The sequence below is a fragment of the Rhinatrema bivittatum genome, chromosome 1 (assembly GCF_901001135.1).
Source record: "Rhinatrema bivittatum chromosome 1, aRhiBiv1.1, whole genome shotgun sequence".
NCBI lineage: Eukaryota > Metazoa > Chordata > Amphibia > Gymnophiona > Rhinatrematidae > Rhinatrema > Rhinatrema bivittatum.
The window spans coordinates 520,570,456-520,594,108 of record NC_042615.1 but is presented as its reverse complement, the minus strand read 5'-3'; the positions used below and the strand labels follow the sequence as shown (position 1 = coordinate 520,594,108).

Sequence of the window (23,653 nt, the reverse complement as noted above, 5' to 3'; positions counted from 1 at the left end):
AAAATTGCAGGAGGACCTTGAGAGACTGGAAGATTGGGTATCCAAATGGCAGATGACATTTAATGTGGATAAGTGCAAGGTGTTGCCAGAAGATGTGGTTAGTGCAGTTAGTGTAGCTGGGTTCAAAAAAGGTTTGGATAAGTTCTTGGAGGAGAAGTCCATTAACTGCTATTAATCAAGTTTACTTAGGGAATAGCCACTGCTATTAATTGCATCAGTGGCATGGGATCTTCTTAGTGTTTGGGTAATTGCCAGGTTCTTGTGGCCTGGTTTGGCCTCTATTAGAAACAGGATGTGTTGTGGTCCCGGGCCGTGCCCGGGTCCCTCCACCTACCTTGGGGACGGCCCGGGCCGTTTCGAGGCCTCCTCAGGCCTGCGGGACCTCCAGCGCATCTCTCCCTCCTCGGGAGAGACGCCGACGATCAGCCGCAGCTAGCCCCGCCCCCTAGACGCGCGCGCATGAGGAGGAGTCCCTCTTAAAGGGGCCAGCGCGGGAAACCTTAGCCCTGCCTTGGATGACGTCAGACGCCATCAGGGTATTAAACCCTGCATCTAGACTCCTTTAATGCCTTGCAACGAGGTTCACACAGTTCCTCTGTGTCTCTAGTTGCTGCGTTGGACTCTGGTTCGTCTCCGCTGACTCTTGACTCCTGGCTTCTGACCTGGCTTCACCTCCTGACTTCGTCTTCAGCTTCCGCTCCTGGTTTTGGTTCATCCTCTGACTTTTGGCTTTGACCCGGCTCCGTCCCACGACTCCGTCTTCTGCTTTCGTCCCTGGCTTTGGTTTGGAACTCTGACTTCTGGCTTCTGACCCAGCTTCGCTCTTGGACTCCAATTTCGGCTTCTTCCATCACCTCAGGTATCCGGTACTTGCTGGCCCAGAGGATTCTCCTAAGTCCCAGTGGCTCGGGCTCTCACGGGCTCCTCCTGGGGGAGCTGTGGGCTTCTGAGGGTGAAGACTCTTCAGCTACCTGGTCCAGCCATCCTTCGTCCACCTCTTCGCCCACAGCCCGGATCCTTGGTCGCATAGGGTCCCACCTAAGTCCAAGAGGTCCGGGTCCCTACAGGCTCCTCCTGGGGGGACCTCGGACTTCCAGTGGTGAAGCCTCTTCCGAGTTTCTCCCGTGCCGCCTCCCGGCTGTGACGCTCACTGTGGGCCTCCACAGCATACCATCTACTGTCTCAGCTGGCCCAAGGGTCAATGACCGTAACAGGATGCTGGGCTTGATGGACCCTTGGTCTGACCCAGCATGGCAATTTCTTATGGTCTCAGATGACTTCGACCTCTGTGCCTCATCTTTCTTCCTTCTCTCTCCTCAAGCCTTGGGAAGATGGCTGCTGCGGCATCTTCATGCCGATCTCTCCAGCGTCCCTGGATCGGCAACAGCGATGGTGTTCACCATGATTTTCCTGAGGGCCTCCTAGGGTGCGCGCACACACACGCCACCCATGTCTAAATCCACGTCATGGCGGGAACCTCGGGGGTGTCCCCACTGAATGACGTCATCACATCCTGGTATTTAACTTGCCCTTCGTTTGCTAACAAACTGAGTTAGCAAGGATTGGACTGCCTCCGGTCTAAGCTGCTCTGCCACTTCCAGCTGCCACAGGAAGCTCTCTCTGCCCTTTGGGGTATTCTTCACTAACCTGGGTACCCACTCCTTGGGGGCCCTTCTGCTCTATTTCAGGTACCTATCCTGGGATACGTGTACTCGCTCCTCGAGGGCCTGCTCTCCCTAATCTGGTGCCTGCCATTGAACAACTTCTGCCTGCTAGGATCTTCAACATATAGCTTTCTGCTTCAGTGAGTACTAACCCTTTCAGTCTGTCTCACCTTCAGCTTCAGCGCTCAGTATTTACATCCGGGACTTGTCCCTGCTACGCCACGCTGCCTATCATCTACTCGAGTATGAGACTGGTCTCCTCTGCTGAGGACCCCTGGACTACTTCACTGGGCTACCTTCACTGCTGTCCGCTCTAGGGCAGTACCATCAAGCTGTACAATAAATACTACTTCTCTGTGTCTGCGTGTATAGAGTCTAGCCTAGTACTGCGGTTCCTCATGGGGCTCCTCCCCGTGGAAGTGGACATCACCGCAGTACCCAAGAATCCACTCCAACACTTCATAATCATAACAGTAGGAAAGAGCAACTCAAATTATAGCTGCATGATGCAAGGTTTCACACTGGGAGTCACCATCCAGGAAAAGGATCTAGGCATCTTCATGGATAATATGTTGAAATCTTCTATTCGGTGTGCAGTAGTGGTCAAGGAAGCAAATAGAATGCTAAGAATTAGTAGGAAAGAAATGGAGAATAAAACAGAAAATATCATGTCTTTTTGTATAGCTCCATAGTGTGACCAGACTTTGAGTATTGTGTGCATTTCAGGTCACTGTATCTCAAAAAAGATACTGTGGCATTAGAAAAGATACAGAGAAGGGTAACCAAACTGATAAAGGAGATGGAATGATTATCCTATGAGGAAAGGCTAAAGAGGTTAGGGTTCTTCAGTTTGGAGAAGCGATGGCTGAGGGGAGATATGATAGAGGTCTATAAAATAATGATGAAGAGGAACAGGTAAACATAAATTGGATGTTTACTCTTTCAAGAAGTAGAAAGCCTAGGGAACACGTAATGAAGTTACTACATAATATGTTTAAGATAAATAGGGGAAAATATTTTTCTCCAAGGACAGCAGGCTGGCAACCTTCACACATGGGTGACATTATAAGATGGAGTCTGTCATGGAACTTTGATCTCAAAGAATCTAGAGCAGTGGTTCCCAACTTGGGAACCATGAACCCGCAGGCATGCACGAGACTATATCAGGGGGTCTTCCAGAAGGCATGCAAGAAAGTTTAGCTATGTGTGATTAGCTCAGCTACTGCCACAGGCCAGGAGAGAGAGAGTGGGGCCTATTATGGCCCCAAAACCTTCATGCCACATTGCTGCAGACCAGGAGGAAGAGAGGCAGAGAGGGGATATTCACACCCATTAGAAACCTAGAAACTGCACTTCCATATGTTTAGCGAAGGTGAAGAAGAGAGCAGCCAAATGCAGCTGTCAGAACCCATGCAACTTCTGTTACTCACTGAGGAAAGGAGAGGAAAGCTGGGCTATCACAGTGGTGAGAAGCATTTCCTACTACCGCCACGTGCTCTGCCACTGGCCTGACAGAGAGAGAGGAGAGCTGCGCCGCACCAAAAATGTGTGTAGAATGGCTCAAAGGAAGAAAGGAGGATATGGGACTGGGGTTGACAATATAAGGGGAAAGACAAAGGCAAGAAAGAAAGACAGGAGTGAAGAAATCGAGGATAAGGAGGGGGACAGGAATCTATCATTGACCTAGATAAAGGGAGTGAGTGTGGATAGCAGCCTTTCAAGGGAGAGGACCTCCAGGAATCATGCTGGACAGAGGTAGAGAGAGAGGGAGGGATAAAATACCACCTTGATCCAAGAGAGAAGAAGAGAAAGATGAGCACTAGGATTCAAGGAGGAGAGAGGATGAGACAATAGCCAGATTTGGAAATGACATTAAACACAAAAGTTATCAAGGGAGACACACAGACAGACATAGAGATGTCATAAGCCTTTCTCCCTTTGAGAAGCAGGCTATTATTTTGCTTTTTCTAAAATCTACATTATGTTGTGTCTATCAATTTATGTCTCTAGCAAGTCCTGTAACATCAGAACTTGCTAGAGACATAAAGTTCCTGGATGTAATAAATGATTGCTTCATGGAGCAATTGGTTCAGGAACCAACAAGAGAGGGAGCTATTTTAGATTTAATTCTTAGTGGAACGCAGGATTTGGTGAGAGAGGTAACGGTGGTGGGGCCACTTGGCAACAGTGATCATAACATGATCAAATTTAAACTAATAACTGGAAGGGGGACAATAAGTAAATCTGCAGCTCTAACTAAATTTTAAAAAGGGAAACTTTGATAAAATGAGGAAAATAGTTAGAAAAAAACTGAAAGGTGCAGCTGCAAAGGTTAAGTGTTCAATAGGCATGGACATTGTTTAAAAATAATCCTAGAGGCGCAGCCCATATGTATTCCACACATTAAGAAAGATGGAAGGAAGGCAAAATGATTACCATCATGGTTAAAAGGTGAGGTTTTTTTAGCCAAAAAAAAATCCTTCAAAAATTGGAAGAAGGATCCATCTGAAGAAAAAAGGATAAAACATAAGCATTGTCAAGTTAAGTGTAAAACATTGATAAGACAGGCGAAGAGAGAATTTGAATTGAAGTTGGCCATAGAGGCAAAAACTCATAATAAAAACGTTTTAAAATATATCCGAAGCAAGAAACCTGTGAGGGAGTTGGTTGGTCCATTAGATGACCGAGGAATTAAAGGGGCTCTTAGGGAAGATAAGGCCATTGCAAAAAGACTAAATGAATTCTTTGCTTCCATGTTTACTAATGAGGATGTTGGGGAAATACCAGTTCCGGAGATGGTTTTCAAGGGTGATGAGTCAGACGAACTGAACGAGATCACTGTGAACCTGGAAGATGTAGTAGGCCAGATTGACAAACTAAAGAGTAGCAAATCACCTGGACCGGATGGTATGCATCCTAGGGTACTGAAGGAACTAAAAAATGAAATTTCTGATCTATTAGTTAAAATTTGTAACCTATCATTAAAATCATCTATTGTACCTGAAGACTGGAGGGTGGCCAATGTAACCCCAATATTTAAAAAAGGCTCCAGGGGCGATTCAGGTGCCTATAGACCAGTAAGCCTGACTTCAGTGCCGGGAAAAATAGTGGAAACTATTCTCAAGATCAAAATTGTAGAGCATATACAAAGACATGGTTTAATGGATCACAGTCAACATGGATTTACCCAAGGTAAGTCTTGCATAACAAATCTGTTTCAATTTTTTGAAGTGGTTAATAAACATGTGGATAAAGGTGAACTGGTAGATGTAATGTATTTGGATTTTCAGAAGGCGTTTGACAAAGTCCTTCATGAGAGGCTTCTAAGAAAACTAAAAAGTCATGGGATAGGAGGCGATGTCCTTTCATGGATTACAAACTGGTTAAAAGACAGGAAACAGAGAGCAGGATTAAATGATCAATTTTCTCAGCGGAAAAGGGTAAACAGTGGAGTGCCTCAGGGATCTGTACTTGGACCGGTACTTTTAAATATATATATAAATGATCTGGAAAGGAATACGATGAGTGAGGTTATCAAATTTGCGGATGATACAAAATTATTCAGAGTAGTTAAATCACAAGCGGATTTTGATACTTTATAGGAGGACCTTGCGAGACTGGAAGATTGGGCATCCAAATGGCAGATGAAATTTAATGTGGACAAGTGCAAGGTGTTGCATATAGGGAAAAATAACCCTTGCTGTAGTTACACAATGTTAGGTTCCATATTAGGAGCTACCACCCAGGAAAAAGATCTAGGCATCATAGTGGATAATACTTTAAAATTGTCTGTTTAGTGTGCTACAGCAGTCAAAAAAGCAAACAGAATGTTAGGAATTATTAGGAAGGGAATAGTTAATAAAATGGAAAATGTCATAATGCCTCTATATCGCTCCATGGTGAGACTGCACCTGGAATACTGTGTACAATTCTTTTTTTTTTGTGTTTGCAATTTTATTGGTATTGAATCTGAACAATACAGAACAATATAAATGAAAAAAACAATAGAGAAGTCATTGAATACCACTTTTACATAGGTTAATCACCCCCAACCCTCCCATCCCCCCAGTACCTATAATGCAGCGTTGTCATTGAAAGTCAATGGCAGTCCAATATTTGATAAGAGTCTTTATTCCATCTCATGCCGATCAACTCCTTTCCGTGTTTCACATGTGTTCTTATGGACCTGTATAGCGAATTCGAATCCCATGAATAAATCTGTGGTTAAAGATCTATGCCTCATGTGTATTTGTTTCATCCAAAATAGGACTAACACTTATCCTGTAATGGTGGTTAACCAGTTGAGGTGCGGTTCCCAGGTGGTATGAAAACATTTCAGGGTGTGACGTTTCGCTGCCGTCATCCGATTCATTGTACATACAGTGTCAAGTCTCATCAAGACTGCAGATAGAGAGTAGCTTTTATGTACCTTCCATTCTTTAGCGATTTCCATTCTCATCGCAATGCAGATCTGTATAACCAGTGGATGCTGCGCTTGTTGGAGGCCTCGCTCCTGTACATTCAATAAAGCTGTTTCCATTTGGAGCTGTATGGGTGCTTTCAATATCTGGGTCAAATGATTTTATTACTGTGTACAATTCTGGTCGCCGCATCTAAAAAAAATATATAATTGTGATGGAGAAGGTACAGAGAAGGGCAACCAAAATGATAAAGGGGATGAACAGCTCCCCTATGAGGAAAGGCTGAAGCGGTTAGGGCTGTTCAGCTTGGAGAAGAGATGGCTGAGGGGGGATATGATAGAGGTCTTTCAGATCATGAGAGGTCTTGAACGAGTAGATGTGAATCAGTTATTTACACTTTTGAATAATAGACTAATAATAATAATAATAACTAGGGGGCATTCCATGAAGTTAGCAAGTAGCACATTTAGACTAATCAGAGAAAATTCTTTTTTACTCAACGCACAATAAAGCTCTGGAATTTGATGCCAGAGGATGTGGTTAGTGCAGTTAGTGTGGCTGGGTTCAAAAAAGGTTTGGATAAGTTTTTGGAGAAGTCCATTAACGGCTATTAATCAAATTTATTTAGGAATAGCCACTGCTATTAATTGCATCAGTAGCATGGGATCTTCTTAGTGTCTGGGTAATTGCCAGGTTCTTGTGGCCTGGTTTGGCCTCTGTTGGAAACAGGATGCTGGGCTTGATGGACCCTTGGTCTGACCCAGCAAGGCAATGTCTTATGTTCTTATGTATGTGTAGGAGATCAGTTTCAGGATAAGTTTCAAAACTTGTTATGTGGGTGAGCACCTGTTTACTCATGTAAAAAGGCCCTTTTGAAAATAACCATTCTCCAACACTAAGGGTAAAAGTGCCTGTGCTGTGAACAATATATTTATAAAAGTGCCTGTGCTGTGAACAATATATTTATAAATGATCTGGAAAGAAATACGACGAGTGAGATAATCAAATTTGCAGATGACACAAAATTGTGCAGAGTAGTTAAATCACAAGCAGATTGTTAAATCACAAGCAGATGTAAAAAGGCCCTTTTGAAAATAACCATTCTCCAACACTAAGGGTAAAAGTGCCTGTGCTGTGAACAATATATTTATAAAAGTGCCTGTGCTGTGAACAATATATTTATAAATGATCTGGAAAGAAATACGACGAGTGAGATAATCAAATTTGCAGATGACACAAAATTGTGCAGAGTAGTTAAATCACAAGCAGATTGTGATAATTTGCAGGAAGACCTTGTGAGACTGGAAAATTGGGCATCCAAATGACAGATGAAATTTAATGTGGATAAGTGCAAGGTGATGCATATAGGGAAAAATAACCCATGCTATAATTACACGATGTTGGGTTCCATATTAGGTGCTACAACCCAAGAAAGAGATCTAGGTGTCATAGTGGATAACACATTGAAATCGTCGGTTCAGTGTGCTGCGGCAGTCAAAAAAGCAAACAGAATGTTGGGAATTATTAGAAAAGGAATGATGAATAAAACGGAAAATGTCATAATGCCTCTGTATCGCTCCATGGTGAGACCGCACCTTCAATACTGTGTACAATTCTGGTCGCCGCATCTCAAAAAAGATATAATTGCGATGGAGAAGGTACAGAGAAGGGCTACCAAAATGATAAGGGGAATGGAACAACTCCCCTATGAGGAAAGACTAAAGAGGTTAGGACTTTTCAGCTTGGAGAAGAGACGACTGAGGGGGGATATGATAGAGGTGTTTAAAATCATGAGAGGTCTAGAACGGGTAGATGTGAATCGGTTATTTACTCTTTCGGATAGTAGAAGGACTAGGGGACACTCCATGAAGTTAGCATGGGGCACATTTAAAACTAATCGGAGAAAGTTCTTTTTACTCAACGCACAATTAAACTCTGGAATTTGTTGCCAGAGAATGTGGTTCGTGCAGTTAGTATAGCTGTGTTTAAAAAAGGATTGGATAAGTTCTTGGAGGAGAAGTCCATTACCTGCTATTAAGTTCACTTAGAGAATAGCCACTGCCATTAGCAATGGTTACATGGAATAGACTTAGTTTTTGGGTACTTGCCAGGTTCTTATGGCCTGGATTGGCCACTGTTGGAAACAGGATGTTGGGCTTGATGGACCCTTGGTCTGACCCAGTATGGCATTTTCTTATGTTCTTATGTTCTTAACAGCATGCAGACAAATTTTACCTGTGGAGAAAAAAAGGAGTAGGACTAGGTTGTGGAGGGAAACTAAATGCAGAGATTTAATTTTGAAATTTTTGTGCACACTTTCACGTATGTACTTTGCACCTGCTTCAAAACAGATGAAAAGCATGCAGGAACAAAAGTACTGGCTTTCCTCTGTCAGCCCAAGTTTTCAAAAGGAAACTCCATGGGCAGTGTCCCTTTGAAAATTAGTTTGCAGGTCTCCAGGTACCGGTGCTGATTTTCTGCCAGGCCATACCAAGTTACCAACCTGGAACTTTTTTGAACTGGCTTCCTTTTCCTCATTGCAGCTGGATTGGAAGGTGGAATGGTTTCAACCTTCAATTATGAAGGCAATTTTTAAATAGCTTTGAAAATTGCCTTCCCGAAATATTCAGTTTGGATCAAAGCTTTATACATTATAATTGATTCTGGAGTGCATATCATTATTTCTTTTGTTATGACATGAAAAAATGAAAGAGAAGTGTGTTGCGGTGAGTGAAACATTTTGAAGCTGAAAAGGGGTTCATGTTTCTTGAAAGGTTGGGAACCCCTGATCTAGAGCTTTCAACATGCTCTACTGAACATGTTGAGCTGTAATCTCCCTGGCCCCTAGGCAAAGCCTCTCAGCCTTTCTTTTCCTGCGGAGACGTGGTCGCGATTTTCAGCTTGACTGCCCAAAACAAAAGGAAACACTTAAAAACCTGAAGGCATTATGTTGACTTCAAGGCTAACCAAGTCTTCCAACTAGATCACAAACGAGGTCAAAAAAAGACTTTAAAAAAAAGTTAAATCAGCAACATAACAGCAGAGGGAGCCTCAGTCACACATCCCCTTAACCAGCACTATACTGGCCTGTATTGACTTTGGGAGCGAGCCCTTTGCTGTACATGCACAGTGGCACAGTGACGGGTGAGCGGGAAGGGTCAAAACTCTTGGGTATCAGGCTTTGGGGGGGGGGGGGGGGGGGGGGACGGACCCGCTGCCCAGGGGTCCTCTTTTTTTTTTTTCAGCTGCATGCAGGTAGAAGGCGAGAAGAGGGTGTTGTTTGAAATGTCTGCTGTTTCTATGACCTCAAGCATTTCTACAAGGAGATGATGATGATGATGATGTAATGCTGGGAAGGGGGGGGGGGCAGAGGAGGCAACACAAATGCATTCCTCCTCCCGGCGCCGGAGAACCTTCCTACCCCACTGTATGTGCTCGAGCACGAGCACGCGGGGGGGGGGGGGGGGGAAGGCGCGCCCATGTAACACGTATATGACGTCGCCGGCCGAGGACGCCACTCTCACTTTCGTTTCCGTTGAAGCTGAAACCGAGGGACAGTGTGAGAGCCTTTCCTTATCTCCTCTCCGGGCCGTTTGTCTCGCGCGGATCCGGGTCCTGGGTGCTGGAAGGCATGGCGACCCCGGCCAAGAGGAAAGCCGGGCGTTCCCGCGACAGGTCTGCAGCCTCTGCCCCCGCTCTCGCACCAAGCGGCCAGGGGCAGGCCAGCGGCGCCACCACAGAGGGGGCAGGAGGTGCCCGGCAGCCTGCCCGGAGCCAGGCGTTTGTGGAGGGCTCCATCACTCGCATCAGGATGGAAAACTTCTTGTGAGTGCCAAACCTTTCCCTCCCGAGCGTGGCAGCCCTTTCTGTAAGCTCCCTGGCCACAGATGCAGCCGAGCTGACAACTCACCGTTTCTTTTATCTCTGTTTTGGAGCTGCGCTTTAATGAAGTGTCACTGTGTGAGAGTAACGAATTCTGGTGGTGCATGATGCACATATCATATTTTAGTTAGCTTGCCCAAATCTACAAAAAAAAATTCAAGCACTATTTCATTATCATGGTGTTGCACAATAGAATGCAAGCCTGGTTTATTTTAGTAGCTCTCTTTTCTAGTATTACAAAAAGAGAGCAAAGGGATAAGAAGCACAAATTGGAAGCCCCCATGTATGACCCAGATCAGAGGGCCAGTCAAAGCAAAATATAAACAAAGTTGTTGCAATATGCCACCTGCAGTGGTTTTCTTAGTTGAAAACAGAAGGTAAACCAAGGCTTAAAGAACTGCGAACAGCAACCCTGCCATCTAAAGCTGGAGCTATATCCAAGAAACTGAAATGGTACAAAAACGCGAATGGGGATTTAGGTTTAGTTACTCGTCTTTCCAAAATTTGAGCTTAAAAGGAGTCATAAGCAAGTAGATCCTTGAAATTCAGTGCAGTTTTTTAATGCACAGGCTAACAATTTTTAAACGCCCATTGCAATAAGCTAATGGTATACTAATGTATCAGGATGAAAAATTACATGAACCTGAAAATGTGCCTAAAGAAAATGCTTAGTGAGCATAAAACATTTAGGCACACAAATCATATTTTTTTCTGTTTAGAAAACTTTTTATATGCACAAAATGTTTTCTGTAAAGAAAATGACATGCACAAAATGTCTTCTGCACAGAGAGCTTTTTTGTGCACATAAATCATATTTTGTATGCATAAAATCCCAACTATAGGTCTCAGCAACAGAACTTCAGCCCCTGCCCATAACCCTGGAAACTATACTCCATCTTAGACTACGAATTAAGTTTCTAGTGATAGGAAAACACAAGGTAAGTTAGTGCGCCTCTCTGTAATGTTAATGCGATCATTAACAGGAAGTTTGCATGATAAGTGCAAGGTGATGCATATAGGGAAAAATAACCCATGCTATAGTTACACAATCAGGCCGATACAGTAAAACCCACGGGAGAACCGGCGCTACGAGGCGAGTGCCTGCTCTCCCGACACGCACACAGGCGACTCTCCTGTGTGCGCAATTTAGTACGCAAATGAGGGCCCGGCGGCTGTCAGTGAGTTTGACAGCCGACGCAAATGAGGGCCCGGCGGCTGTCAGTCAGTTTGACAGCCGACGCTCAATTTTGCTGGCGTCTGTTCTCAAACCCGCTGACAGCCATGGTTTCGGAAAACGGATGCCGTCATAATTGAGCATCTGTCTTCCGACCCGCGGGCTGATTTTAAATTTTTTTTTAATTTTGGGGCCTCCGATTTAATATTGCTATGATATTAAGTCGGGGGGTGTACAGAAAAGCAGAAAAAACTGCTTTTCTGTACACCCTCCGACTTAATATCATAGCAATATTAAGTCGCAGGCTTAATATCATAGCACACTTAATATCATAGCACACTTTTCTGTACACTTCCCTGGCGCCGGCAGAAATTAACGCCAGCCTTTGGGCAGGCGTTAATTTTTGAAAGTAAAATGTGCGGCTTTGCTGCACATTTTGCTTTCTGGATCGCGCGGGAATAGCTAATAGGGCCATCAACATGCATTTGCATGTTACTGGATAAGGGGTAAAGCTAGCGCGTTGAAAACGCACATCCAAACTCGGGCTAACAGTGCGCTCCACCAGAGCGCAATGTACTGTATCGGCCCGAATGTTAGGTTCTATATGAGGTGCTACCACCCAAGAAAAGAGATCTAGGCGTCATAGTGGATAACACATTGAAATCGTCGGTTCAGTGTGCTGCGGCAGTCAAAAAAGCAAACAGAATGTTGGGAATTATTAGGAACGGAATGGTGCGGGATCAACAGAAACCAGTGAAAGGCTGGAAGGAGGAATGATTGCAGAAAGTGCCAATAGAAATGAGTTAATCGCCATTCCAACGTGGCCTGCACAGGTGACTTTAGACTCTCTATGGGATTTCATGGCTGGGATGGCTACTGCTATAAATTCTCTGAATGACAAAATGGAATACTCTAATTCACAATGTTTTCAAAAATCTGCAGATATGCAAAACCAAGTCGATTTCGTGAAAGGGAAAGTCAATGGTTTGGAAGAGAAGGGCAATGAGTTTCAGCAGTATAAGATAGCTGCAATTAAAGATCGTGAGGTGTTAACCAGACGTATGGAATTTCTTGAAAATAAATCAAAACATTTAAATTTACGTTTGACAAATTTTCCTAGAGTAGCGGGGGAAATTCCCTACACTACTTTAAAGAAATTTCTTCTGGAAAAGCTGGAAATAAGTGAAGGGAACTTTCCATCTATTAACTCCTGCTTTTTTTCTTCCTTCATCAAGAAGACTGGGAAATGCCAGTAATGTTCCATTTTTAGGAAACTTGACTGGCTTTTTAGAAGATTCAACCTTAGAAGTAATTAATAGAGGAACACTTCTGGTATCGTTTATTACAACTAAGGATATTGGCATGGTGATGAAATCATATTTCAGGAAATACCCGATTAATTTTCATGAAGCTGCTGTGAAAATATTTCCAGATTTGGCCCCAGCCACGCAGGCTAGGCGTCGGGGTTTTTTTAAACCTCAGACAAGAGGTAGTTGGGCTGGGCTATATTGTTAAAATGTTGTTTCCTTGTAAATGTTTCCTAACTAAGGGAGTTGAACGTTTTGTGTTTTTCACCTCTGACCAAGTAAAAGGGTTTATAGACGCCAGGAAAATTAATACTGTAACCCAGTAAGAATAGGTATGGAACTGTTGTAACGTGCACCATGAGTTTAGATTAATATGGTTAATCCTTTTTGAACTTCCTTAAAAGATTTCAAATCTCTTCCTCACTAAATATTCTGCTAGGAGTGGGACTTAATAGCTGAAAAATGTGATTATAGATATTGTTTATTACTCCAATTAAGTAAATATTACTATTTAAGTTGATTATTAGGTTTTTTCACAAGAATATTTGTATGGAGTTGGGGCACAAGGAATATGATAATTAAGAACCCACAGTATTTCTTTATAAGCAAATGTGATTTTTGTTTATGTAATTGAAAAATGAATAAATAAAGAATTAAAAAAAAGAACGGAATGGTGAATAAAACGGAAAATGTCATAATGCCTCTGTATCACTCTATGGTGAGACCCCACCTTGAATACTGTGTACAATTCTGGTCGCCGCATCTCAAAAAAGATATAATTGCGATGGAGAAGGTACAGAGAAGGGCGACCAAAATGATAAGGGGAATGGAACAGCTCCCCTATGAGGAAAGACTAAAGAGGTTAGGACTTTTCAGCTTGGAGAAGAGACGGCTGAGGGGGGATATGATAGAGGTGTTTAAAATCATGAGAGGTCTAGAAAAGGTAGATGTGAATCTTTATTATTTGCCAGTCTGAACAATATTTTTACCTTGCTATCTGAAGAGGTATTTCCAAGGCTGGAAAAATCTCAGCTCTCATGGATACCCAAAATTTGTTTATAAAATTTATATTCCGCTAATCCACAAATCTGAGCGGATTACAAAGGGATATTCATAATGAAACACATCAGTCATAGAGACTCCATGGAACCTGGCACCCAATAAAAGACATAGGAGGGACCCCTGCCAGGTAGGAGGTAGTTGTTGTAGTCTGGGTGAGCAGATTATTATGGCTGGTGCTGCTAGGGCCCTATTTGCTGGGCCACAGCAAATGATCATTCTGGGAAAAAGAATAGGAAGGATCTCTGAAGGCTGGAGGAGAGGGGGAGAGCAAAAAAATGTAAACGTTAAGGACAAGAAGAGAAAAAAACCCTTCTAGTGGTTTAGAGAGCAACATAACTAAAACATAAAGTGTAATATAAGTACATTTTTCTGGCCACTAAAAACTTTTGGCTGGGGCTTAAATCTTATAAATATTTTTCCACCCAGGTATTTCTATCAATCCATTATCAAAAAGAAGGTGGAAATCATGATGATGAAATGGGACAACATGGAAAGTTTGTGTCCTGTCTGTAAGCAGTAGTATCAAACCATATGGCCTTTTGGAACAACACATTTAATATGTGATTTAGTCAGATTGTTGCCCACTATGTATAATTTGTCTTCTGTGAATACATTTATTAAATAAAGCCTGTGGTACTAATAAGTTATATTGCTAGCACTGTTACACAAAAATATATGGTACTTCGTTTGTTTCAATGTAAAAACTTGTTTACGTCTTTTGCTCAATGTAAAACTTCGTTGTTTAATCCTGTTCTATGTAATCCGCTAAATGTAGCGATTGTTACTGTTCTATGTAAACCGTGGTGATATGTATATTATACAGGAACCTCCGGTATATAAATTATTTAAATAAATAAAATAAATAAATAATACTGGAGCCAGTTTAATGGTCTATAAGTAGTTCTACCATGCCTGCTTCCTGTGTTCAAATCTGAAAGCAGGGGTGTCCAGCTCCACTTTTTGAGGGCCCTAAACTGCTCAGGTTTTCAGGATATCCCTAAGAGAGATGTATATTCATTAAGGGATATCATGAGGTTAGTGGCCCTCAAGGACTGGAATCGAATTTTCTAGAAGCAACATTCACAGTCACTGAGGTAAATGTAGTCTCCAGTGTTAATCCTAAATAACTCAATGGGCCCTTGAGCCAGAAAAAAATTACTGTTAAGTGTGGTGTCAGATTTAAGAAGACTTCAAAACCTCAGGTTATTTGTTTTTGCGCTTCCTGTTATGATTGTGAATGACCCTGGTGCACTTCTCTTTGGGGAAGGTTCTTGACTATGAAAAATGGGGTGAGAAATGGGATTAAGCACAAAAAAATCTCTTTTGCAAATATTAAAATACATTTCTCTGCCTTTGCTTTAAGAATGCAGAAAAATATGTGCCTATATATTGGATACATGGTAGCAGACACAAAAAGGAGTTGAATTAGCATAAATTTGAAACTTATGCAGAGGTGCTAGTTTTGAAGATCTGATGATTTGGTTCTATTGCTCTCAAGTTTCAAACTTGTGCTAATTCAAACAACTCTTCATCTCTGTCTCTGACTCTCTCTCTCTTTTTTTTTTTTAACCTTACTTGAACTCAGCCTTTCCCAGCTGAGTATAGAGACTATCTCCGGCTGCAAGGGGAGAGGGCAGGTACAGTCATTGCTGCACTTGGCTTCTTGCATCTGCTGCCTTTCAGCTGCTTTAATCAGCTAAGTCCATGCTGGCTGAGAAAAGCAGCTACAGGACCATGGAAATCATCTCAGGAATTCTCAACTGGAGGAGGGATCATTTGGCATCACAACAGGAGAGTGGGGCGAATTAAACTTATTTCTCCTCTAAAATTTGAAGTAATCCCTTTTAGGGAAATGCACATCTACCATCTGCTGGAGATGGAGAACACTGGCAGGCTGATGTCACTGCAGGAGTATATATACTGTGACCTCAGTTTGCTCCATCTCCATCAGCTGGTAGAGGTACATAACTCACTGGTCATGAATTCCTCTGTCTGGGTGCTAGGAAACCTCTTTTTGTCTTTTTATGAATATTGCACTGTAAGTTATTCTAAAGGAGAATAAGGGCACAAACTTTCTAAAAAAAAAAAAAAATTGTCACAGGTCAAAGTTTTATTATCTTTCACTTTACTTTCTTAATATCTATTAAGAATATATTGATGTTGGTTTTCAGGACATATGATGTTTGTGAGGTGGCTCCCGGACCTCATTTGAATATGATAGTAGGAGCAAATGGAACAGGAAAGTCCAGTATAGTTTGTGCCATCTGTCTGGGCCTGGCAGGGAAGCCATCTTTTATTGGTCGAGCAGATAAAGTAAGTATATTTTTGAGATTTGAATACTAAAGTTAGAAAATGTCAATAGCTTCTTATGAAATACTTTTAAAATTAGCAGAGAACTACAGACACCATTATTCAACAGTATTATATAAACTAGATATTTGTGGTGGTGTTACTGTATGTGTATTTTTCCAATTTTATTTAAACAATCTTTACTGATAATGGATTTATGTAACCTGATCTTGATTCTAAACTATGAAATGTCTTTAAGTACCATTTTATTTTTATTATCCTATTTTAGACGGTTAAGAATATGCTTGTGATATTACCCTTAGGGATTTAGAAGAAAGTGATACAGGCATAATAGAGAGAGAGAAGTAATATTAGGTGAGAGAGTTCTGGATTATGATTGATTTAAGACTGTCCCATTTGTGGCAGTATCCTAGCATATATTGCAACTTGGGCCTAGTATGGCTAATCAGAAAATGCTTGCGTGCCTATAACTTGCCATCTGGTGTTAGCTGCTGGTTTAGAAGGAGCTGCCACTGTCCTGGATTGCTTCCTACCTTAGCAAGGCTATATAGAGAGAGGAGAGAATAGACACAAAAAGAAAAAAATACAAATAGACAACACCTAGTCAAAAGAAAAAAAAAATGTAAACACCTCCAAACCAAAGCAAAAACAAGAGTAATAAAAAACCCCCAAAACAAGCAAACATGAAAAATATAGAGAAAAAAGAAACAAAATGGCAAAAAGTTAAAAAAAAAAAAAAAAAGGGGGGGGGGGGGAAGAATGCAAAGAAAAAGGTTTTGTTTTTTTTTGCCCAGGTTTAAAAAAAAATTTAGTTGTTGCCTAGTTTGTCTAAATATTTCGCCACCGCTGCTTTTCACTATAAATTAAATCACTATTTTTCTCATTTTTATTTCCTGTTCTTTCCCTCCTTTACTTCCTTGGATTTGGTGCATATTAATTACAAGAAAATGTATGCATGTTTACATTTCGTAGGCAGTGATCTGTTTTACCTTAAGTTAAACCATTTTATTAATGTTTAGGCATTATTTACTAAGTAAAACAAAGAACATCTCATGGCCTGTCATTTGTCTGTATCAGCAGTTCACTAGTTGTGCTGCCTGGCTCTGCTCTGCCAGTAGTGCTGCGAGCATAATAGGGTTATGCTACACTTGCTGTTTTGGCTTGCTCTCTTTTCTACATACTAGCACAGCTAATATACCTTCCAAAATGCCCCACCAGTAAAGACTACTGGCAGCTATTCACACACGGGTCTATCCTGTACCGAGCGGTAGGAAGAGCTGCGTTAGTGCCTGCGGCACCCGCGGTTGCCGCACGCACAGTGCAGCACACCTACAGCTCGATCCTGAACATTAATTTTATGTAAATGTAAACCGCGTCCGTGAAGCCTTAGGCCCGCGCAACCCATTTTACTGGATAGAGCGCCTATACAGTATCCTGGGTGCGCGGGCCTAACGCTTCACGCCACGCTGGTATCTGTCATTTCAAATGTCATTTCAAATGACAGATACCAGGAAGTCGGGACTGCCAGTCCCCCCTCCCCTCCTCCCGAAGCAGGGCGCGAAAAGCAGCCTTGCTCCGGGAGGAGGGGAGAAGGGACTGGCAGTACGAAGCGGCGAAGCAAAAAAAAGCGCGAAAAAACGAAAAGCTAAAAGTAAGTTGCTTCGCCGCTGTCAGTGTCTCTTCTCCCCTCCTCCCAGAGCAGGGCGCGAAAAGCAGCCTTGCTCTGGGAGGAGGGGATAATAGACACTGACAGTGGCGAAGCGAAAAAAAACCAAAAGCAATTTTGGTTTTTTTTTCAAAATTTTGGGTTTTTTCCAAAAGCGACAATTTAGGGTTTTTTCCAAAAGCGACTTACTTTTGGGATCTGTCAAGATCCCAAAAGTAAGTCGCTTTTGGACGCCTGCACAACTTACTTTTTTTTTTGCAGCCATCAGCAGGAACACATGGCGATCGTGGCTCCCGTAGCTCCTCCCCACGAAGATGGCCGCCTGCACGGGGAAAGCGTGCAATTGGCCGCTCAAGACGTGGCGTCACATCCCGTGACGCCAAACGTCATGACGTCACGTCTTCAGCGGCCAATTGCACACTTTCCCCCGTGCAGGCGGCCATCTTCGTGGAGAGGAGCTACGGGAGCCACGATCGCCATGTGTTCCTGCTGATGGCTGCAAAAAAAAGTAAGTTGTGCAGGCGTCCAAAAGCGACTTACTTTTGGGATCTTGACAGATCCCAAAAGTAAGTCGCTTTTGGAAAAAACCCAAAATTGCTTCCCTTTTTTTTTTTTTTTTTTTTGCTTCGCCGCTGTCATCTCTTCTCCCCTCCTCCCGGAGCAGGGCGCGAAAAGCAGCCTTGCTCCGGGAGGAGGGAGAACAGACTGACAGCGGCGAAGCAAAAAAAAAAAAAAGGGGAGCCACGATACTTTTGAGGCCGTCCGGCCAAGAAGGTAAGTCGGGTCCGGGCTGGGGGAAAGCTTGCCACCTACCCTTACCCCTGCCTCTACCGCAGGGGTCAGGGTAGGCGGTAAGTTAGCAGGTTAAACGCGCGACAAAACGGCAGGGAAAGGTAGCGATAGTCGGGGCGCGGGTTACGGGATGCTAGGGAATAGCTAATTCGCTCGTTTGCATGCAATATGCATGCCGCGTGCGGAAGGGGTTGGCCGGGGATTTTAGGACGCGGTAGGAGTAGGTTAAAGGGGATTCGGGATCGCAGGAAGGGCTAACGCGGCCGGAAAGTGAGTAGAGAGCCGGTTAGGGACGGGGAAACCGCGGACGCACTTTACAGGATAGACCTGACAGTGCTTCTGGGACTGCACTTTGCAACTTAAGTCCCTTTTTGTCCTTCCCGAACCATAAAACTTTGGGAGGAAGCAGCAGTTTGAAGCTGTAGACGTGTAATCCTCTGCTGCGAGAAAGCCGGAAAAACAAAAATACTGGCCTGCAGCAGAGGAAGAGGTAGCTGAAACCTGCTGGGCAGTGCTTGAACTTGCCACTTTCTCCCATAGCCTTAAATGGAGAAGCTGGACTTAGACTTTAAAAGGATTGAAAACTATAATTCCATTTCATCCTGTTCCACCAGTCCAGTGGATTTATGTCATTCTACCGGCAGATAGAGGAAGAGTACTTGGTTTTGCTTTGTGACATCACCACCACCACTACTTCGGGATGGTGCAACACAGAGAAAAACAGTATTCCTTTTCTTCCTACTAGACCAATCTGGACTAGTAGGAATAGATATTCCTCAGCTGCTGGAGAGAGGCTATTCCTTTTCCCTTGTGTCCTCACTGCTGGCTCTAAAGGGAGGGGGGGTTGAACTTAGGAAGTTGTTAGTAGCCTCTGTCTCCAGCAGTTGCAGACACCAGAGGTCTTTATTTATTTATTTAGGATTTTTATATACCGACATTCTCAATACAAATATCAAATCAGGTCGGTTTACATAGAACAAAACTGTCGCGGTTGAGGCGTTACATTAAACAGAGTTTCTGAACATAAGGACATAATTATTAAATTATTATTAAAGAGACGACTGAGGGGGGATATGATAGAGGTGTTTAAAATCATGAGAGATCTAGAACGGGTAGATGTGAATCGGTTATTTACTCTTTCGGTTATTTACTCTTTCGGATAGTAGAAAGACTAGGGGGCACTTCATGAAGTTAGCATGGGGCACATTTAAAACTAATCGGAGAAAGTTCTTTTTTACTCAACGCACAATTAAACTCTGGAATTTGTTGCCAGAGAATGTGGTTCGTGCAGTTCGTATAGTTGTGTTTAAAAAAGGATTGGATAAGTTCTTGGAGGAGAAGTCCATTACTTGCTATTAAGTTCACTTAGAGAATAGCCACTGCCATTAGCAATGGTTACATGGAATAGACTTAGTTTTTGGGTACTTGCCAGGCTCTTATGGCCTGGATTGGCCACTGTTGGAAACAGGATGCTGGGCTTGATGGACCCTTGGTCTGACCCAGTATGGCATTTTCTTATGTTCTTATGTTCTTAAATATTAAATATTATTAAATATTAAATAGACAACAATAACTCGTCAAAATAACATGAATAAATGTAGGGAATAGTTAAAAAAGAGGGTAGGCTAAATAGGGATATACAGGTAACTGAGAACAGTGTTGATGGGCAAAAAACATGAGTAATACATGAGCTAGAGAACTAATGCATCAACAAAGGAGTCTTTTTAAAACACGTGGTCTGTCTTTAGGCTGAAAGGAAAAAAAAAAAAAGACTCCAGATCTCCCAGAGCCAAGATTTGGTCTTAGCCTGATCGAGCAACACTTGCTCCTGGGACAACAGCTACTTGGACTGATTTTCCCAGTAGAGCTTGCCTCCCAAGGATTCCTGGTAGTAGGCACTCCAGGGTATATCCCAGGATCCTCAGGGACTGTGAATCTACCTTGATGGAAGAGTTCCCAGGTGTGGGCACCTGGGGAAACTGTAAAGCGTCCTAGTCTGGAGAGAGTTCAAGATCTTTCTCTTGCTTTTGCTTGCTCCTTCCCTGCTGAATTAAGTTTTTTGTTTTTTTTTTTTGGATGGGGGAATAAAAGGAGAAAAGAAGGGCCCTGCAGCCCAGAACTACCTCCATAGCAGAATACAGGGAATAAAAAGGACTCTCCAATGACCCTAGCATGCATCATTGGGGGAGCAGGTAGTTTGGCTGTGGGCAGTGGTGCCATAGCAGTGTTCATTCCTGGAGCAGGGCTAGAGCGTTTGTGCTTAATTAAAAAAAATAAAAGAGCTATAGCATACCTGTGACTCAGTATTATCCTTTCTGTGGCACCAAATGGCTCCCTAGCATCACCAGCTTTTTTTTGCCTGGCTTGCAACCGAGACCTTGATCTGGCTTAGAACATCCCCATCGTAGAGAGCGTGGAACATGGGGTAGGCCCGCTAGTACAGGCCCTGGAGGAGGCTGAAGCAGGAGCAGAGCAGCACCTGCAAAGCCTGAGCCCTACCCCTTCCCAACTCTGACGCCTTTCATGGAGCAACATTGTGCAAATCCCCTCCCTCTTGAAGTGGGGACACAGGAATGGGGTATGGATCTGACAGGAACTGAGGGGTTTTCACCTAAGTTCAAGCTAGTTGTGCATCAGGTTGTCCAGGCTGTGAAGGACCAAGTGGCAGAAGGTCTCTCCTGGGTCATGGGGCCTAGGGATCCTTGTGGGCACATGGAGTGAGTGTTTGTGGCCACAGATTGGCCTGAAGACTGAATATTTTCTGGCCTTCCTAGCTCCTCTGGAGTCCAGTCAGTATTCCAGGTGAAGTATGCTGGATACTGACAGATATGCACAGGGAAATATTCGGTGGGTGAATCTCCTTAATTAGTCAAAACTGGTCCTTTGGGCCCTTGTACTCCTAAAGGTCCTCCATCAGTCACTGGAGCACACGTGTTTCCTACAATGTCAACTCCTGGCATCCAGGAGGCAGGGTGTCCCACTTTGACTCCCCCACTACAGTAGGAGTAACATTATTATGGGGTCTGGATAGGTCTGATAAACACTCATTAATAACTTCAACCAGTAAATACAGAGCAAAGTATTATTTTTGAGAAAAGGCTCATGTTCGAGTGTGTGCAGACCCTACACTTCCCATTAAAAAAAAAAGAGAGAAGACATGCTTACTGGAGGTTGGAAGGAGGACTTGCTAGGGTTAATCTGTCTTGTCTTAGTATTAGGCTTGGAAGACCAGCTGGAGAAAGGATAGTGAATGGTAGCTAGGAATTGTAGTGGAGAATGCACCCAGGGCTGTGGTCACTGCTGTTCTCTCTGGCGTAGATGTTTGTCTATTCATACTGTGTCCAGTGCTATTGCTAGATGGCACATGATCACAGTTTAAAGGGGCAGCTTCCCTAATCGGCTAGTATGACATACTTGCATAAAGTTTCTTTCAAAAGTTATATCTGCTTTCCAAATCTATCAGTCCACTGCAATGCCTGTGTTTTTTTCTGATGCCACACATCCATCAAGGAGAAAGAGCCCTTCATACTGGGGTAGATTTTCAAAGGGGTACGTGCGTACCCCTCGAAAACCTACCCCAAACCCCCCCTGCGCGCACAGAGCCTATTTTGCATAGGCTTGGCGGCGCTCGCAAGCCCCGGGATGCGCGTAAGTCCCGAGGCTTGCATGGAGGGGCGTTTCGGGGGGCCGTGCCGCGAGTGACGTGGCGTTTTGGGGGGCGGGCCACGAGTGATGCAGCGTTTTGGGGGCGCCGCCGTGGGGGCGTGGTTTCGGCACGGGGCGTGGCCATGGCCTTCGGACCAGCCCCCGGACCGGAACTCGGAGCACGGCAGCCGGCCTGGTGCGCTCAAAGTTACGCCTGCTTCCAGCAGGCGTAACTTTGCTGACAAAGGTAGGGGGGAGGTTTAGATAGGGCCGGGGGGGGGGTGGGTTAGGGAGGGGAAGGTGGGGGAGGGCGAAGGAAAGTTCCCTCTGAGGCCGCTCCGATTTCGGAGCGGCCTCGGAGGGAACGGAGGCAGGCTGCGCGGCTCAGCATGCGCAGGCTGCCGATTTTTGGGCAGCCTTGCGCGCGCTGACCCCGGATTTTAATGGATACGCACAGCTATGCGCGTATCTATTGAAATCCCGCGTACTCTTGTTCGCGCGTGCGCAGATTTATAAAATCTGCCTCACTTTGCATTGCAAAAAAGCCTTAGCTTACTACAAGAAGAGGACTCAACCATATTTTCAAGCTTCCCAGCAATTCGTGTCTTACAATCTTAATAGATTTGGCATAGCAGTCACCAAATGTAATTTGTCTAATTGGATAGCAAACTGCATTCAACACTGTTGCAGTGTTAGTTGCAGGATTGCAATTAACAGACTTCATCAAAGCTCATCAAGTGAGAGCTATGGCATCTTCCATTGCCCACCTAAAGAGATGTGCTCCTTGGACATTTGAAAAGCTGGTACATTGTCATCAGTGCACATCTTTACATCCCAATACTGTTTGGACAGTTTCTCGAGAAATGACAGTAAATTTGGGTAAGCAGTTTTGCACAATCTGTTTTCGCAGTAGCCTACTCCATGGTGGGTCTTGAGTTACTTGCTTGGTAAACATTCTACTGCAGCTTTCAGCTTGGGATTTCCTTACAGATCATGTCAAATTCGGCCCTGCTTATCAATAGAAAAAGCAAATTTGCTTACTGAAAAGAGTGTTTTCCTAGAGTGTAGCAGATGGACTTAGGACCAATGGGTATAATGTACTCCTGATAGCAGATGGGAGACGGAGTCAGATTTCAAAGCTGATGTCAGCCTACATATACCCATGCAGCGTGCTTAGCTCTTCAGTATTTCTCTGTCTCCTAAAGCAGATAGGGACACTTCCACACACTAAAATAGTGTTAGCAATTTTAAAACAAAGAGAGAAAATTTACTTCAAGAAGACGAGCCCCGCTCTCCGGCGGTGATACTTAAGGGTCCCTCCTCCAGTCGAGAATTCCTGAGGTGATTTCCGAGATCCCTCAGAGGTAAGCCTCGGTCTGGTAGCCGGCTCTCGGCATGGACTTAGCCCCCAGAGTGGCTGAGAGGCAGCGGGTGCAAAATCGAGCGTGGCGGTGAAGGTAATTCCCTCTCCACCTGCAGCCGGAGACCGCCCGGCACGAGACCGGGAAATGGCGAGACCAGGTAAGGTAGAAACCTCTTCTAAGTCTCCGAGGCTCGAATAGCCGCACAGATCGTCCCTTCCGGATTCTGTTAAATTGGGTTGAGCAGCTCCATCCGAGCCAGACCCCGATCCGGTGCGAGGGTCCACACACGTGGAGACTCCCCGGGGGGTCGCCATCTTGCCCACATGGTCATCGCCGTATTGTCCGCACAGCGGCGAGCCGGGCGCA

The 23,653-nt window shown here is 43.9% G+C and overlaps 1 protein-coding gene across 1 annotated transcript in view; it reads left to right on the top strand.

Annotated features, from left to right (window-relative positions):
* Nucleotides 1-9,585: 9,585 nt before the first annotated feature.
* The window catches only part of SMC5 (structural maintenance of chromosomes 5), a 281,089-nt gene continuing 267,021 nt past the window's right edge, over nucleotides 9,586-23,653 (top strand). The window contains exons 1-2 of the mRNA XM_029612667.1: nucleotides 9,586-9,910; nucleotides 15,682-15,823. Of these exons, the coding sequence (XP_029468527.1) occupies nucleotides 9,717-9,910; nucleotides 15,682-15,823 (336 nt within the window). The 5' untranslated portion in view covers nucleotides 9,586-9,716. The remainder of the gene's footprint in view (nucleotides 9,911-15,681; nucleotides 15,824-23,653) is intronic.